The sequence below is a fragment of the Eublepharis macularius genome, chromosome 2, assembly GCF_028583425.1.
Source record: "Eublepharis macularius isolate TG4126 chromosome 2, MPM_Emac_v1.0, whole genome shotgun sequence".
In the NCBI taxonomy this organism is placed as follows: Eukaryota; Metazoa; Chordata; class Lepidosauria; order Squamata; family Eublepharidae; genus Eublepharis; species Eublepharis macularius.
Window position 1 is genome coordinate 125,367,347 of NC_072791.1, and position 16,634 is coordinate 125,383,980.

The 16,634-nt window shown below is 45.8% G+C and overlaps 1 protein-coding gene across 2 annotated transcripts in view; it reads left to right on the plus strand.

The window, feature by feature from the left end:
• PDE3B (phosphodiesterase 3B) overlaps window positions 1-16,634 on the plus strand; it is a 177,838-nt gene that overhangs the window by 71,257 nt on the left and 89,947 nt on the right. For both annotated transcript variants that reach the window (XM_054971440.1, XM_054971441.1), the window contains exons 2-3: window positions 4,789-4,839; window positions 12,555-12,803. In XM_054971440.1, coding sequence (XP_054827415.1) covers window positions 4,789-4,839; window positions 12,555-12,803 — 300 coding nt within the window. The remainder of the gene's footprint in view (window positions 1-4,788; window positions 4,840-12,554; window positions 12,804-16,634) is intronic.

Consider the following 16,634-nt stretch of genomic DNA (forward strand, 5'->3'; position numbering starts at 1 on the left):
AAAGAGGTGGTGGAACTCAGGACCGCAAAATGACATCACTTTGGGTCAGCTAGAACAAGGGGGGAGTTTTTAAAAGTTTAAATCACCCTAGGTGAAAATGGTCACATGGCCGGTGGCCCTGCCCCCTGATCTCCAGACAGAGGGGAGTTTAGATTGCCCTCCGCGCCATGGCAGCAGAGGTCCTCTGGTTGCCACCAATATGCAGTGAGGGCAAGGTAGCCGTGATGGCCGCTGCTCCACATATCTGCCGATAAGTGCACTGTCCGATCTTTGACACATGACAGCTCCTGAGAAACCATTTCTTGCACACTACGGTAGAGGATGGAAATGACTCACTGGCCAATGGTCTGCTGCAATGACATTATGAACCAGGGGGCGAAATGATGCAGCAGCCTCTGAAAGACCACACCGTACACAATAGATGAAGGGAGTCCTTCCAGGGCAATCATCTCTGCCAGCACACAAGTGCCTGTCTCCTGAACCCTCCCCCTGACTCTTTTGATAAGCACTGTCCCCAACCCCGAGGGGACAACCTCCTGCAGGGTAGCCTGCCGGGATGTTCCACTCCCACCCACAGCACCCTTGGGGCAAGTCTTCTTGCTCAGGGTGGACTCCTGTGACCCTTCCCCTTCTTTATGATCAGGAGCCATCCTCTTCCACCTGCCAGATGACTCGCGTTGCTCTGGAGGCAACAGGCTTGGGTGGTGCCTCTGCAGGTGCAAGAAGAGGGTGATTGACGACAGGTGCTTGGGGTCACAGCCCCTATGCAGCAGGGCATTGCAGGAATGGCACCGCACTGCACAGGGGTCATTGGGAAGGGTCTGGAAGTGCTGCCACAGTGCCTGACTGAAGCGGCAAACAAGACACAGTATCTTATTCCAGGACACTAAAATACTGGTCAACACATCCAGCTACTTTGTCAGATTGCACAGTTAAGCCGTTGAAATTCATAAGCATAAGCACAATTTCAACAGGAAAGAGAGTTGCTAAGAATGAATAGGGCATGGTTTGCAGTCCTGAAAAACACCGGACTAACAAAATACTCTATATCTTACAATAGCCCTGCAGATAAGATATCAACCACCAAACAGTTGGAAAACAAACACGGTATTCTATTTCTATATATGACAGTGGCAGCTAGGCTTTTATAGGCACAAAAATGGGAAAGTACAGCATTGCCTTCAATGGATGACTGGATTGTGAAAATGATGGAGTTGGCGGAGATGGCTAAACTTACAGCTCTGATTAGAGATAAAACACTGTCTACTTTTATGGTTAATTGGAAACTCCTTATTAACTTTCTGCCTGAGCCGAGAAAAAATGAATTGATGATTTCTGGATTTGATTTCTAAGAAGATAAACTTGGGAAAAATAAATAGAAGGGGGACAGTATTGAAAAGGTAAATTTTAGAGGTATTAAAACTACAAGTATAATGTATGTAAAGATATAATAGGTGTTGTAGAGGAAAATGGAAAATGAAGTATGTATTATTTTTTTTGTTTTTCCTTTCTTTAATTTTCATTTGTTTTTCTCTCTATATATTTCTTTTTATTTAATTTTTCTTTTCTCTGCCCCTTTATTGGGCTTTTAATCTTATTAATAAAATTTTAAAAAATATTATGAAAAAAAAGGTCAATGTGGAATAAGTTCTAGACTTGCCTTTCTTTGCGATTTTGCTGATGATATTCTTGCTACTGGTCAAAAAGTGAGTTTTGGCTTTGCAAATATCTTCCTTATGGGATCCAAACCCATGACTTCTATTTTCCACACAGGTGTCCTTTCCCAGTGATCGTTGGTGGGGGTGTTGACAGGTGTGCTTTCTGTGACTATGCAGTTGTGTGGTCCATTGCTGTTGCTCTTAGTGTCTGCATCTACCTTGTCTGGCGCTTCTTAGCCCTAGAACTTATGCTCCCCCAGACCCAAATCCCTGTGTAGGAGGGATCTGGAACTTAAATTTGGGTTGCCTCTACCAAACATGCTACAAAGGCATGGTGATGATGAGGTTAGAGTGGCCATGTTTCCTTCCCTGTGTTGATGCCTAGCAAAGGGGAACTTAGTTGCAGGAAGGGCCTGAAACCCACATCAGTGGAGCATCAACATGCATCAATTCCTTAGCTGCCTGTCATGAGGGCATCATTGGCATATTGTGCTGTAATTGGTAGATATAGGTGGGGTTACTACTAGGGGTGTGCATCCCGAAAAGATTTGGGTTTCCCTGAAGCAAGGAAAAAATTCGGAAATGCTCTCAAGCAGTGATACACTGACATCAGAGTCCTAAGATTGGGCTGTCCATCTCACACAAATAAATATAATAAGAAAACAGAATTGAGTACTATTCATTTATGGGATATCCTTTTTCTGTGGTCTCTTTCTAATTAACTTTATGGTTTCAGTGCTGAAAAAATGTTCTTTAAAATATAGCTAGAATATAACTGTAACAGAAATTAATCATTTCTCTGAAAAAATAATGGAAGCCCAAAGTGGGATATGCTATTATAGTACATGAACTGTCTGTGGCTGCTACACTTCTCACCCAGCATAGTAGTTGCCCAAAAAGTAGGGCCTATCACTCTTAATTGGTGTGGGGGTTCATATGCAGAGAGGATATCCTATTTGTATCCCATATTTATCTTGTCCTTCTAAGAAGGTTGGGGGCAGTGTATATGGTTCTTCTTTCCTATGCTTCATCGTATCAGTTCTGTGAGGTAGATTTGGCCAAGAGGTAGTGACTGGCCCAAGGTCGCCAACTGAATTAATTTGGGATTTTAATTCACATTTCTAGTTTAATGCACCAACTACACTAACTAGACTTCACATTTTTCTTACGGAGGAGGAACATTCAGTTTGGCTTGTAGGGAAGTAAGAAAAACAGAGAGAGAACTCAAATGTCTATGGGAATCTGCACGCCTGACTATTTAAAAACAACATTTTTACTATTATACAAATGTCATGAAATCTTCATTAAAATACTTAATAGGAGAAGGAATTGTAGTAATATTCAAGCTGCACATAATTGCTACCATGTATCCAAGATTTTTCTTATCTGCTACAAATTCGTTTAGACATCAAGGTCGATTTTTTTTCTTCATTTCTCATCTACCTTTCTCACTGAGACTTGAGGCAGATTACAGAATTGTACACAAAACACAGTATAATACATACAATGAATACTGCAATAAAACTGAATTACACAAATAAAACAATGTAATAGATTATATAAACTGGATTTCACAGTTAAGACAGTAAACTGAATCTCATAGTTAGAGAATGCTAAAGTACAGACTGCATAATACATCCAGAAAGAAATGCAGTATATAAAGGGGGAGGGAAAAAATGAAAAGCTGACTAAAAATTCTACAATTAAATTAAAACATTGTTACCTAAACAGAAAGTGTTCTTGCAGAATTATATGTTACTATATTCCTACACTTTTATGGAAATGCCCTCCTGAACCATTCTGTTTTATACATTCTGCAAAACAATAGAAGTGTGGCTACCTTTTTTGTTACATCAGGTTTTATACATTTTAACCAGGTGGGTGCCACAACAGAGAAAACCCCAGTGCAGCAGGGTGCAGCTTATATAATTCAGCTTATATAATGCAAGATGGCATCTTCATCAGGCTTTGCTCAGATGAGTAAAGCTGTAGAACATACTGAGATATGATCCTGGAGATAAGTGGGTTCTACCTAGACTGTGATGTGAACTTGTATTCTTTTTATAACATTTTTCATATAAGAAATTTCTATGGTACTTTTAAAGTGCTGAAGAAAAATAGTAACAGAACTTTTACTGTATTATTGTGATAGTAATATTTTGACATTCCCTCACCCTTAACAGCAGAAATGGCACCAGAGATGTTTTTAAAATTCAAAAATCACTAACTAGTTTATTTATTTTAGAAGGGAAAAGTCAGGTGAAATCAGGGGTTGAAAATTTATGAGGTAATTCAATTATCTATCTATCTATCTATCTATCTATCTATCTATCTATCTATCTATCTATCTATCTATCTATCTATCTATCTATCTATCTAGATGACTTAGGGAATGGACTAATTCATGCCCCACCCCCAGCTTGCCCCCCCAGGTCCACCTGCACAGGGATTTGAACCCCAGTTGTGCCTGCGCCCAGCCACCATGGCTGGGCACCAGTGGAGGATCCAGCCAGAGTGGAACTGGGCCACTGCGTTATTGAAGGGGGTCTGGAATATGCCAATGTAACTCCTGGTAGGCTTCCAGGGTTCTCTCCCCCCCCCCCCCGCTCTACGACTGCACTGTTAGTTTCCTTTCTTCTGGTAACAACTTCTTGTACATATGGTGAAGGGATTGCTCTGTACTGGATTAGGTCCTTATTTTTTTGCTAGGTTTTGGCAATAAGAATTCTATTTAAGTTGTCATAATTGCCATTTTGTTAAATTTCTGGAAGAGTAGGCTATGAAGTCATCTCTTCGCACTTGAAAAACTGTGTTTTTCAACCATTTCTCAGAAAATACTAGTTTGATAAAGGTTACTATATAAATTATTATAGTAACAAAATCAATTAGACATATTGTGGTTTGGAAAGAATTTGGCAGTGATGTGAGCTGTGTATTTTAAAATTTAATTGGTGTGCAATGTTGACAACTGAATTTATTGCAGAAAAACATTTTCATTTTCAGTATGAGCAAAGTTAGAAGACTACAATAGATCCAACGTATGGTAATTTAGAAAGACTTCAAATAAAGTGTGTTCTGTTTCCAGAATCTTTCAGTATTTGCTTATTGTCTTGATTTTGTTGTCTTACAGATGATTCTTTGGGACTGGGACTTAAAGCAATGGTATAAACCTCATTATCAGGTCAGTATACTTTAAATCTCAACCAAAATTAGAAACAGATCCAAAGATGTTACTAAAATATTAATTATATAAATCCAACTATGTTTGAAATCACATAAATCCTTCCTGAAAAAATGTTGTCTCATTTCAAAAGAAAAATTTTCTCTCTGATTAATATCTGCAAATTACAAACAGTTTATTTCTAATATGAAAAAGATTTAAAGGAATCTTTCCTGAATGGCAGTGCATACAACCCCCGCCCCCTTTTAAAAGACTGTACTCACTCATCTGAACATCTGTTGTGAATGTTACACTCATACAAGTGTAGATTATTCCTTTCCCAAGATTGTGTGTGTGCGTGCATGCACACACACATGCACACACACGCACACAAAGGTGCAAACATGGCTTGCTGCGCACATTGAACTAAATGTCAGGACATCATGGTATTCTCCAGCAGGTGCAAACCTGCTCCTCTCTCCCTGCATTCAGTGTATATAGTTTTAAAAGTCTGTAAAGAGCCAGAGCGAATTATTTTCCAGATCCTATCCCAAATAAGAATTCTTAGATTGCTAGCCTAGGGTTATTTAAATTAATTTTCTCTTATTAAAACAACATTGCTTTTTCTTTGCCTGTTTTCCTTGAGAGTTTTTTACACGTTAGCCCATCATTTCTGCAGAACAAACATACTTGAAAATATATTGGTGTTGTATTCATTCTTGTGTTCTTAAATCTCAAAAGTAATAGGAGTATTGTTCCCTATTAATACCTTAAATCTGCAAATACTGTTTCTTCACAGGCTAAAATCTATCAGGCTGTCTTCTAGATTACATTTATAATCTCACATGGCCAACACAGTTGGAAGATATCAGGACTAGACATGGGCACGAACTGCATTACAAACGCAAAAAAACCATGAACCACCCGATCGTCAGTTTGTGATCCGGCAGTTCGTGAGCATCCATGGCGAACGAAACAGCATTCATAAGAGGCCCAGTTCGTTGTGTTCTTTTGTGGTTCGTGAAGCCAGACAGTCAGGCACCATCAATCAATTCCCTTGGAAACTGAGCCGGGGGAATGCCTGAGCTCTGTCTGCCCTCCTTCTGTCGCCCTGGAAACCCGAATGGAAGCCCAGCTTACCTTGATCAGCAGGTCTTCCTTCCAACCATGGAGGTGCAAAGTGGTTACAACTTCAGAGAAGACACCCGGGGGAGGGAGGGGGTGTACTGTAGCCATGGGCACTCCAATCTCATCCCTGCAAACCCTGATAGGCAGCTCTGACGGCCAAACACAGACCTCCTGCGTTGTTCTATGGGACCTGTGCTTATAAATAGCAGTGGGCTCCCAGGCTGGGTTTCACTTTCAGCGAACAGTGGCGTGTGACAGAGCTGTTGCTTGTTACTTGCTAGCCTTTAGGGAGAGAGACAGAGAGAGTATAATTGAGCTTGGATTTTTGGGATAGGCATCGATCTCTGGTTCCAGGGCTGCTGCCTGGCTCTGGGGCCAAGCTCAGTGGGCACCTCGGCTGAGGGCTCACATTGATTATTATTTATCAGTGCCTGATCGGGTCAGGTCTGTGGGAGTGGTGGGCTAGGGTTCTAGTCCCTCCCTCCCTCTGGTGCCAGGGCTGCTGCCAGGGCCTGGGGCCAAGCTCAGTGGGCATCTTGTCTGAGGGCTCACACAGTATTATTAGTGCCTGATCTGGTCAGGTCTGTGGGAGTGGTGGGCTAGGGCTCTAGTCCCTCCCTCCCTCTGGTGCCAGGGCTGCTGCCAAGTCCTGGGGCCAAGCTCAGTGGGCACCTCGGCTGAGGACTCACATTGATTATTATCAGTGCCTGATCTGTTCAGGTCTGTGGGAGTGGTGGGCTACAGCTCTAGTCCCTCCCTCCCTCTGGTTCCAAGGCTGCTGCCAGGCCCTGGGGCCAAGCTCAATGGCACCTCGGCTGAGAGCTCACATTGATTATTATCAGTGCCTGATCAGGTAAGGTCTGTGGGAGTGGAGGGCTAGGGCTCTGCCCCCTCCCTCTTTCTGGTTCCAGGGTTGTTGTCAGGCCCTAGGGCCAAGCTCAGTGGGCACCGCAGCAGAGGGCTCACAGAGTCATCTCTTTTTCTCTCCTCAATTTTTGTTTGCTGGAACTATGAGGCTTCAGCTGGGGGACAAGAGTGGTCGTGGGGGGAAGTGCAGAGATTGTCCCAGTCGCACCATGGGAAGCAGTGCTGTGCAGGGCTCTGGAGCAGCAGAGACTCCCGCTCCCAAAAAATCACCAGTTGAGGCTGTGGAGGAGGCCGAAGAGCTCTTGCTGCCGGCAGAAGAGGAACTCTTGAAAATGTTTGATGAGGAGGAGGCTGAGGAATCCTTTGAGGAATAGTTGGTGTTCGAGGAAACATCCAGCCCATCCCCATCCGAAACTACCGGTGCTGTCCCTGCCTGCAGTCCATCCATCACTCCATCTTCCATTGCCAGCTCTGAGACACAGCCAGTAACCCTTCGTCCTCCCTCCCCTGGAACTGTTAGTGGGCAACGGTTCAACCTCAATGTATGGAGGCACTTTCGGGCCCTTCTGACTGCCCCCCCCATGTGGTGCGGTGCTGTGTGTGTGATGGCTTGGTGTGCAGGGGCAATGACCTGAAGCACCTGTCATTGATGGCCCTGACTAGGCACCTGAAGAGTCACCACCCAAGCCTGTGGTCTCCATCCTTGGGCAGCGAAACATCCATTGGGGGGGAGACAGCGGGCCACCAGTTCGTCTGATCCAGGATTGGTGGGAGGGTCACCAGAATGTAGCCCGAGCAAGAAGCCTTGCCCCGAGGGTGCTGGTGGTGGGAGTGGAAGGGTCAGGCAGGCCGCCCTGGGGGAAGTTGTCCCATTAGGGTCGGGGGTGGTGCCGCTGAAAAGGGTGAGGTCTAGGGCTCAGGAGGCGGGTGTTTGTGTGGTGGTGCAGATGATTGCCCTGCAAGGCTTCCCCTTATCGGTCGTGGAGGGCATGGGCTTCCAACTGCTGCTCCAGCACTTTGCCCCATAGTTCTCCATGCTGTCGCGGCACACCATTGGGCGTCGAGTCGGCTGCCCAAGGCAGAACAGTACACTTCACGGCCGACCTTTGGAGCGGCTGCCATCATGGGTTCCTTGCCATCACCACCCACTGGTGGCAACCAGAGGACCTCCGCCATGCCATGCCAAGATCTGGCATCTGTAAAAAGGTACCCAGCTTGACACTGGGCTACAGAGTGGTTCTTCTCCAGGCCCAGGGGATGGACAAGGTCCATGCCAGGAAGAACAATGCCACCACGGTAAAGGCGGCTCTGAGGGAGTGGACATCCGGGGTGGAAGGGTTTGTCCGTGGCTTCATGGTGACGGACGCGGGAGCCAACATGTTGGCAGCCCTGAAAGAGGCATCCCTCCTGGGCCTGGTGTGCATGGCGCACAAGCTGCACCTTGTGATGAGGGATGTGCTCGGGCTGGGGAGCAAGCTGAGGGACAGCTGGGACAAGGGAACCTTGTGGACGTGCAATCTGCTGGACAGCTGCCATTGCATCGTTTCCCATTTCTCCCGCAGCATAAACTCTTCCCTTGAGCTGTTCCAGAGGCAAGGGGAGGAAGGGGACCCCGAGCACCAACTCTTCCAGGACCTGCCCACCCGCTGGAACTCCACCTACGACAGGATATGTCATCTGGTGGAGCAGAAGGGCCCGTTGCAAGTCATCCTGTCATCTTTGGATGTGCTGAGGAGAGGAGAGAAGTTGAGCCTCAGCTCCATGGAATGGAGAGTCCTTGTCCAGATGTCCCGGTTACTGAAACCGTTCAAGGATGCCACTGAGCTCTTGTGTTCCTATGAGGCCAGCCTGGGTCAGGTCATCCCTCTGATCCACCTGCTCAACCGGTTTCTGGCCCAGGAGCTCCAGCACAAGCAAGAGCTGCTCCCCAGGGTCCAGGACTTTTCTAGGAGGATCCAGGCCTGCTTGGCTGAGCGCTTGCATCCTCTACGCTACGAGGTGCCATACCAACTGGCCTCCCTCTGTGACCCCCGCATCAAGGGCAGCATCGTCACGCAGGTGGGTCAGATGCAGCGCTGGAAAAAGAAGCTCCGCACAGCGGTGCTCCGTTTCCAGAAAGAGAATGCAGGACAGAAGGAACCGGGCAGGAGTGAGGGGCAGGCGGTGGAGGAGGAAGAAGAGGACAGGGGAGGGGGAGGAGGTGGGAAGTGAGCCATGCCAGGGAAGACCCACCCAAATGGCCCCATTCGATCTCTGGGCCTCGTCAGTGGGCTGCATGGTTGGCCGCTGCACGGTGGCCGGGTCCCTCTCAGTGGAGGACTCGGCGGGGGCCATGGTGCACGAGTACCTTGCTGAGCCCACCGAGCCCCCCCATGCTAACCCATTGGAATATTGGGCGAGGAAATCTGCCTTATGGCCGGACCTGTCCATCGTCGCAACAAACATGTGTCCTGCCTGCCCCCCCCAGCTTGCAGAGTGAGCGGGTGCTCTCCCACCTGAGAGACCTCTTCTGTCCCCACCGTGCACATCTGCACCTGTACCTGGTGGACATGTTGACCTTCATAAAGGTCAACCTCAACCTACTGGGGCACCCTCCCGTGGACCTGGACCTACCTGGGCTCTGAGCCACCCTGGGGTTGTTGGCCCAGCTCCTCCACAGCAGACTCAAGCCTCCCTCAGTTCTTGGGGCTGCTTCCATGGCTGGTGACCCTTTGCCCTCCTCTCCCAAACAAGTTCCAATTCCCTCTTTCAACCTGTCCCTCTCCGGATGGTGCCCAAGCATCCCCTCCCCATCACTTGTCCTGCCCATCCCGTCCTTTCTTTGAAAGCAGGAAGGTGGGTGTTTTCTGATGCTCTGTTTTTTGGCATGTGGGGCAGCTCCGGAGCTCCGGCACATACGGTTGCACAGCACGGAGCCCACTATCCTAGGCTCCTGCTGTCCACTCTGAACATGTTGGGAATGGGTCCCTCGACTCATTTCCTGTCCATGAAGGCGGGAAGGTGAGTGATGTTGGCGACAGACTCCACTGCGCTGCAGGAGGGGCGGACAAGCCTCTGCCACAGCAGCCTGCGCACTCTGTCAGGGTGGATGTTTGGGGCCTCTTGGTCCTTCTCTTCCTGTCAAGCTCCCAGTCCCTCTTCACACCTCGCCCTCTCTGGGACCGCTCTGACCCCTCCCAACAACCTTCCTGGTCCTGTCCATTCCTGTCCTTTCTGCGAAGGAAGGAAGATGTGTCATGTCATCACATGCTGCTGCCCCGCAACTCAGTGGCTTTCTCAGCTCATGGCTCGCTGACTAAGGGGTCTTCCTGGTCATGCTCCGCGATGCAGCCGGCAGTAACCCTTTCTCCCTGTCTCCCTGACGTTTCCCCTGATGGTCCCTCTTTCAACCTCTCCCTCTCTGGATCTGCTCAGATGCCTCCCAACCTCTCCTGTCTTTTCCATCCTGTCCTTTCCGCGAAGGCAGGAGGGTGTGGTGCTGCCAGCTGATGCTGCTTTTGGCCATGAGGAACGTGGGGCAGCCCCTTCCATGGCACCTGGTGTCCTCTCTGAGCAGGGCGGAATGGGTCCCTCCCACCCTTTCCGTATGGGCAGGAAGGTTGGTGATGCCAGCTGCCACCGTTTTGGACCACGAGGTGCAGCTCAGATGCTTTTGCTGAGCTGACAAGTTTGAGCTGCACGGTGCACCCCTATCCATGTGACCTGCTGTCCTCTCTGTGCATGGGGGGAATGGGTCCCTCGACCAGTCACGTGTCCTTTCCGCAAAGACAGGAAAGTGGGTGATGTCTGCCAGTGGTGATTTTGGCCATGATGGTCAGCTCTGCTGCTGTTGCACATAACATTGTACATCACGGCGGCTCCTGTCAACAGCAGCAGCTGTCCCCTCCGGGCAGGGGTGAATGGGTAATGCCACGACCAGTCACGTCCTTTCCACGAAGGCAGGAAGGTGAGTGATGTTGGCGACAGCCTCCACTGTGACACAGGAGGAGCAGACAATCCTCTGCCACAGCAGTCTGTGCACTCTTTCAGGGTGGATGTCCCTCAGTGGGACCCTCGGATGAGGCCCCGTGGTTGCTGGGGGATCTTCCCACTTCCCCTCCACATGACATCTCCTCTCCCTCTCATCCTTTCTGTGAAGACAGGAAGGTGGGTGATGTTGGCTGCTGCCAGAATATTCTTCAGTGGGACCCTCAGATGAGGCCCCGTGGTTGCTGGGGGATCTTCCCACTTCCAAGACCCCCGCTTCCCTGTTCCCGCCAGGCTCTGCGGCCGCCATCATCTCCCACCTTCCGGCCTGCGCCGGGAATAAATGCGTGCTCCTCTGAGGCCTGGCTGGTGGGCACATGGGGGGTGCTGCCAGCAAGTGGCCATACCCCCTGCCCCCTAGAGGGGGGCAGCCTGCCTTCGAGTGCACCCCTTGTACACTGGGCCAACGTCAACTGGTATCTCTAATTGTATCGAGTGGAAGTTTTCTGTGGGCTTCGGATTGGAGAGGGTATAACTCCAAGATCCTTATTGCAATCTTGACCAAACTTGGATGCTGGCTGGCTGGAGACCTTGCTAAACACTCCTCGTGAATATGGGCTCTCGAATTCCAGTGGGGGCTGTTCTGACGCCCACGAACCCCAAACCAGTTCGTCAGTGGGAAATGTCCATCGCGGTTCGTTAGTTCAGGTTCGGCAGCGACACCAAACCATGAACCGTGGGTTCGTGGTTTTTTTTGGTTTGTGCCCATGTCTAATCAGGACCAATGTGTTCTTACATGTTTCTCAAGATTCCAACAGCTGAGATAGCATTAGCATTTGTAAGTCAAAGTTTCCTATCTCTAATTTTTCCATCTATAGAGGTAAATTTGAGGTTAGGGGAAATCAGTGGTTTTCTGTAGTCTTATTTCTTCCTTTACTCAGTTGCTGCGAATGGAAATTTCTTTGCTTACCATGTTTCCTTGTCATCAATAATTGTATGTGCTGAGTAAAAGCAAAATCCACCCCCTCCCCCCAGTTTTGTGGTCTGCTTGTACAAATTGATTTGTTTCTCTTGATCTATGCTTACAAGGGCATAAGGGGAAAAGAAAGAGCTTAACTGTCAGGAATTTGCCCTATGCTGTTTATTGTGATGTCTCAGAACACGTACCCAGTAAACTGATTTTAAATGGCTGATTGGGATTCTAAACAACTGGCTTGTTAACTATAGTTTATACTAACAGTTGACTATCATTATATCCAAATGCAGAAATCCCAAGTTGTTCAGTAGCCCTGCTCTTACCCTGTTTGGCCTTTCACATACAAAGACAGAGCAGCAGAAAAACCTGGCCTCTTCAGCTGCATTCAAATGTGAATGGTGCTTTCTCAGGACAAATCCTGTCTCTGTCTTTGCCCAATGCCATCCTTGCTAGTGTTGACTCATTAAGGAGGACTAAGTGGCTTCAGCAATAGGACAATCCCTTTACTAAGTTTTATTCAACACGACATACTTTTATTCAATTTTCCAGCATAGGCAATATAAACTGTTTTACAAAAAAGCTGTTGACATGATATCCTGCCTACCTCCATACCTTCCTTCCATAAGAGGAGTGCATCTCCCCTGCTTTTCTCTTCAGGATTTAGTTGGTGTTTTTAACTATTGTATTTTTGCTTAGTAAACCACTTTGTGGATTAATTGAAGAGAAAAGTGTGATATATGATTTCTAAAAAGCTTAGAAAGCTGATGTTAATAACTAACAACATTTTCCTCTGTTTTAGAATGTTTGCAGTGGAACTGGAGTTGATCCTTCTGTACTAAATGAAACTCGCACTATGCTGTATGATCTCCTGAATGATCCAGGCCTTCCCCCTCATGTGATTTCTTCCCTACGAAACATTAACAGTTTGATGAGTGCTTTCTCAGGCTCATGCAGGCAAAAAGTTAATCTGTTTACACCATTTCCGGGCTTTTATCCCTGTCCAGAAGTGGAGGACTCATCTGACAAAGGAGACCGTAAGCTGCACAAGGTCAAAATATTATAATTATACTCAGTACAGGACATATTTAAATACCTTAAAGAGAAATGTTTTAATATTTATAACTGCTGTGTTTTTTCATATATGGTAACTCAAATATTTTTGGTTAGGATACAAGGCAAAAATTAAGAAAAATAGCATTTTATATATATTGTATGCCATTCAGCACCAGCCTGTGACTATTATGAGCAGCTAATAGGCAGGCAGAAACATTGGAAAGTGGATCCCTGCCCGTCTAGTCATAACCTTCCACCACTCTGTCACATGCTATAGAAGGAAGCGAGGGAGGAGAGAAGGAATGGATAGACTGAGTCTAAGCATTCTGGTCACTTGTTTACCTTCCTTTGATGTATGCTGCCAATGCATGACTACGTGTGCAGTCTTCTACATCTTTACAGTTTTCTGGATAGAATTAAAAACCGTTTAATTTTGATGCATCATATCCCCATGTGTACCCAAAACATCAACACCATCACCTCATTATATATTATTAAGCTTTATTCGTTTTGCATGGTGACTATTTGGCTCGTTTTATAGTGAATCTTAGAACTCTGTCCCATCCCTCTCGTTCATGTGAGCGTCTTATCCATATTTTCCTATCTATCATTGTGTGAACAGCAGTCAACCACTGTCAGAGAAAACAGTTTGGATAGAACTTCTGTTGCTGTTCACCCCAGAGAGTTAATTTTAAAAGTTAACTCTTCAGTGGATAGAGGGAAATAGGAGAAAGTAGCTGAGGTACACAATTGGATCAGGTATTGTTCTATAAATTAACTGCCTGGAGTAATATTGGCTTATCTGTATTAAAAGCATGTTCTCAGACACACCTGTCTTTTGGCACAAACTATATCTGTGTTCTCTGATGAGGGAGTCTAATTTCCACATGGAACATAAGGAATTTTTGCTATTTTTAATTTCTGGATATAATATTTCCAGAAATTTGGAAACCATGGAGAAAGCATATTTGGCTTTTTTCATAAAGGAAATTTTAGGATAAATAGAAATACATCCTCATCAGTATATCTAATTCTCAATGTGGTCTAATCTGTGGATACTTAAATCTAGAGACTGGAGCTGTGAACAGACCAGATGGATCTTTCTACAAACTTGAAAAAAGCCCTATGTTTGCAGAAAAACCTGAACTCTAAAAGAGAGGGGATATTTACCCCTCCCCCAAAATTATAAAGGGGGTGTTAACCCATCCTCAACTATAAAAGAAGTGTTGTAGCTTTTAAGAAACAGATGCCTTCAGTGGCTGTTGTTAGGCAACCATAACAGCATTCAAGCCTTCCTTTCAGTCAGGAAAAAACAGGCAAACAGAGAGAAGTCCTATCCAGGGTTGTTTTGACTTGTGAGGGAGGACTCATTGGGGCCAGGCCTGTAGGGTATGTTACATCTTAGGAATGATCTTGAGTCCGATTAAGGAGTGAAAGAAGAGAGTTTATTCGGGAACTACAACTTTGATAGAAAGCAGAGAAACAGAATAGATACTACCTCACTAAACTGGGAGAAGGGGACTTTTGAGAAGAAACAGGAAGTAGTCTAAGAATACCAATCTTAGAGGTGCCATTCCCCTGCCCGGGGTAGGGGATTCCCTGCTCCCACCTTCCCCCCGCTCCCAGGAGGCGTGCTTCCTGGGGTGCCCCCTGGGCGGTGCAGAACGCCCCTGTGTGGTGTGGCGTGGCGTGCTCCCACACCCACAGCAGCCCAATTCATGCTGAATCACACCTGGTGAGTGCTGGAGCACTCCCAGACTGCTCCTTGACCTGCATGATGACATCACCTCCCGGAAGTGCCATCATCGCGCAAACCAGGAGCGCGGGCATAGTGTTTGCACGTGTGAATTTGAATCCCAGGAACGGAGCAAGGTATTTGCTTCTCAACAGCAGCCAGCCCTTGGAAGCCAGTGTGCTGGAGCAAGATCTGAGTCCAGAAGCACCTAAAAGACCAACAAGATTTTCAGAGTATAAGCTTTTGAGAATCAAAGCTTCCCTTGCCAGAAACTAGTCAGGGTGGTGTAGAGGTTAGAGTTTCAGACTAGGATATGGAAGACCCAGGTTTTAATCTCCACTCTGTTGTGGAAGCTCTCTAGCTGATTGGCTAGTCACATGCTCTTTGTCTAACCTACCTCACAAAGAATTATGTAAGCTTCTTTGGGTCCCCATTGTGCAGTAAGGCAGGGTATAAAGTTAAGTAAATAAATAATACATATAGCTGAAGATGGGAAGCATATAAAAATAGTTGGTGAATGGGTGGGAAAAAGGAAGCAGGGAAAGGGGGCTGCTAGGAGGAGGGAAGGAGGAAATAATGTGGGGAAGTGATACTGGGGAAAGTGAGGTGCCTCCCACAAGTTCATACAGTTTCCTCACTACCTGAATGGGAGACTCAGCTGGCACTACACAGGTTTTCCAGAGTTTTCTGTGGGAAAGCCAGCCAGAGGGAGGAAAAGAGGGAAAACTGAAGGAAGGTTGGCAGATAAAGGTAGGTTGGCTGGGTGAGAAGAAGAGAAAGAGGCAGGAAAATGGGAGAGTCTATTGGGGTGTTCAGGAAAGGGAACGAAGAAACAGTAGTGCAGGGTAAAATGAGGTGTCCCCACAAGTTCTTACAGGTTGCCCGCTTATCAAACGTAAACTTACCTTAGCACTGTAAGAAATGAAATTATCATGTAACACATTTATAATCTAATCCATTTCTGATACAGTATGTAGAAACATAATTGAGTAAAACATAAATGTTTGAAAGATCTATAGCATTCTGTTCTGGATTTCTAATTTGAGCTTCATGAACATGAAAATCTGAAAGGTTTCATGAACTGACACAACTTTCTCATGTTAGTTATTCAGTTTTGTGCATGTTTTTAAACATTACTTTCACTTGATGCTGAAGATAGACGTATCCATGAATAGAGAAGCAAAGGGATATAAAGGTTTTGTCTTAGGAGCACTATGCTGGAGGGCATCTGCACCAAATATCTGAAGATGGACTGTATTCAACAATTGTTGAAAGAGTTTTTATAACATCTGGTCCAAAGACTATTGATTGTTTGGTATCCCAATAAAACACAATAGCAGTGCTATCATAAACATTGCTACCATTGGCATGTATCCTCCAGTAGAACAGCATTTTCATTTGCAAAAGGGTATGCCTGTGACAATTTCTGACAATTCCCCATTCTCAACCCATACTTTCCCCTTATGCTGTTCCAAGGGTCCATTGATCCCCAGGAACAACATTTGGGGAGATGGTCAGTGGGTTGTAGCAGGAGGAGGAAGCAGGGAAGTCCTGTCCCACAGAGTCTGTAGATGGTTGGAGATACACCTTTGAATCTTAGATTTAAGCAGTGTGAACTATTATACAATCCTATGTAAAGTTACTCCTCTCTAAAGACACCAAAATAAACGGACTTGGACTAAAATAACTCTGTGTAGGACTGCACTATTAAGTATTTATTATTTTAAAACACTAGTTTAAAAAGTATTTTGTTCATTCCAAAACCAAAAATATTTCATAAGAGGCTTTTAAAACTTTTTTAATTAGAAATTTCTCACTTCAGAAAATAAATGTGTATTCTATGTAAGATGTATAAATTAACATAATGATCTTTTTTTTTTTTTACAATTGTGCAGATTCCTTATGTTGGAAATAAAGAACTTTTTTGTAAAATGGTACAGGTATAAAACATCCCACAAAGCCTTCAGAAATTCTTGTTACAGGAACCTTAATCTATATACTCTTAGCTACCATGCAATCCTGACCTGTCCAAAATTGCAGTGTAATCTTTCTCATATAATTTTTAGAAGTTTGTAATTCAGTAATTGACCT